Here is a 2,359-nt window from a genome sequence, read left to right on the forward strand (position 1 = left end):
AATTTTGGCTCTTTCAACTCCAATTTCTTGGACACATAGTGAACGAAGAAGGAATCTATGTAGATCCGGCAAAGATAGAAGCGATCAAGAAGTGGAAGACACCTAAGACGCCAACGGAAGTGCGTAGCTTCCTAGGTTTGGCGGGCTATTATAGAAGGTTCATCAAGGGACTTTCTAAGATTGTGGTACCTTTGACCCAATTGACTCAAAAGGCAAGAGAGTTCGATTGGGGTGAAGAACAAGAGCAAGCATTTCAAACGCTTAAGAACATGTTGTGTGAAGCACCAATACTAGCATTGCCAGATGGAATGGAAGGATTTGTAGTATATTGTGATGCGTCGAATAAAGGACTTGGATGTGTGCTTATGAAAAGAGACAAGGTCATTGCCTATGCGTCTAGACAATTGAAGCCACATGAGAAAAACTATTCGACACACGATTTGGAGTTGGGAGCCATGGTATTTGCTTTGAAGATATGGAGGCATTATCTCTATGGCACTAAATGCACAATATTTACCGACCATTAGAGCTTGCAACACATCTTTGATCAAAAGATGTTGAACATGAGGTAAAGGAGATGGATGGAGCTACTAAATGATTATGAGTGTGAAATAAAGTATCATCCGGGGAAGGCAAATGTTGTTGCCGATGCACTCAGTAGGAAGGTGAATACTAAAGTGCCAAGGGCAAGAATTAGCCACCTACAAGTAAGAATATCTCTAAGAGATTGTTTCTTAGAAGACCAAGAAAAGGCCTTTGAAGGGAAGAATATTGAGAATGAAGCATTGTGTGGTATGGAAATGAGATTTGATAAGGATGATGAGGGTATCTTATACTTCAAGGGAAGAGCTTGGGTACCGAAAGTGAATGGTTTAAGAGATGTATTTATGAATGAGGCTTACAATACGAAGTATTCAATTCATCCGGGCGCGGATAAGATGTATCAAGGCCTAAAAATGGATTTTTGGTGGCCTAGAATGAAAGGAGATGTAGCTCGATATGTGAGCCGATTCATGACTTGTGCGATGGTCAAAGCTGAGCACCAAAAGCCATCTAGTCTTTTAAAGCAGCCAGAAATTCCCGAATGGAAATGGGAGCAAATAGCAATGGACCTAGTGACGAAATTGCCTCGAACAAAGAAAGGTCATGATGCTATATGGGTGATTGTTGATCGTCTTACGAATGCAGCCCATTTCATTCCCATAAAAGAAGACAGGGACACCGAGCGTCTAGCTCGCTTGTATGTTGAGAAGATAGTAACATTACATGGTGTGCCTTTGTCCATAATACCTGATAGGGATGCTAGATTTACCTCACGTTTTTGGGGGCACGTGCAAGAGGCGATGGGCACAACTTAGCATTAAGCACGACTTACCACCCTTAAATAGATGGACAAAGTGAGCGTACGATTCAAACATTAGAGGATATGTTGAGGGCATATGCACTCAAGTTTAGTGGAAGTTGGGATGAACACTTGCCATATGCGGAATTTACTTATAACAATAGCTATGATTCTAGCATACAGTGTGCACCGTTTGAGGCCTTGTATGGGCGAAAGTGTTGATCACCCATGTGTTGGATAGAAACGGGTGAAAGAAGCCTTGCTACCGTTGATTTTGTCCAAGAGACAACGGAAAAGGTAGCAATAATTAAGGAAAAGCTTAAAGCTGCGAGAGACTGGCAAAAGAGTTATGCGGATCAAAGAAGAAAACCCCTAGAATTTGAAGTTGGCGACAAGGTTCTGTTAAAGGTGTTGCCATGGAAAGGAACCGTAAGGTTCGGCAAAAGAGGAAAGTTGTGCCCCCGATACATTGGGCCATTTGAAATTGTTGCTAGAATAGGCCCCGTAGCCTATAAGTTGAAGTTACCCCAAGATTTGGGAGATGTTCATGACACATTCCACGTGTCAAACTTGAAGAAATGTTTAGCGGATGATTCGAAAGTAGTCCTACTCGAGGAACTAGGAGTGGAAGATAAGCTCCAAATTCATGAGGAGCCCATAGAAGTTCTCGACCGCGATGAAAAGCGCCTTAAGAGAAACAAGATCCCTATCGTTAAAGTTAGATGGGATACGAGACGCGGACCCGAATTTACGTTGGAGCGCGAGGACTTTTGTCACTAACTGACAACTTATTAGTCTCTAACTTGAATTCCTAATTTCTTGACTAGTCAATATGCCTACATAGTATAACAAGAGTAGAGATGTTGTGGTCATTCTATAATATAGCAGAAATCGTTCGTGTTCGGGTGCGGAAGTAAGGTGAATAACAATGGTGGATATGTGTGTGTATTGAGAGAGATGAGCATTGTGTGTGGAAAGCTTGGAAATATTATTATCAAAAATGTGACTAAAGGTTAC

At 41.7% G+C, this 2,359-nt stretch overlaps 1 protein-coding gene across 1 annotated transcript; it reads left to right on the forward strand.

Annotated features, from left to right (window-relative positions):
- The first annotated feature begins 581 nt into the window (after positions 1 to 581).
- On the forward strand, positions 582 to 2,122 carry LOC122596972. Its single transcript, XM_043769614.1, has 3 exons — positions 582 to 1,020; positions 1,189 to 1,269; positions 1,584 to 2,122. Exons 1-3 carry the CDS (start codon positions 582 to 584, stop codon positions 2,120 to 2,122), a joined length of 1,059 nt encoding a protein of 352 aa, XP_043625549.1.
- The last annotated feature ends 237 nt before the right edge of the window (positions 2,123 to 2,359 follow it).

This window comes from Erigeron canadensis, chromosome 4 (genome assembly GCF_010389155.1).
Source record: "Erigeron canadensis isolate Cc75 chromosome 4, C_canadensis_v1, whole genome shotgun sequence".
NCBI classification, from domain to species: domain Eukaryota; kingdom Viridiplantae; phylum Streptophyta; class Magnoliopsida; order Asterales; family Asteraceae; genus Erigeron; species Erigeron canadensis.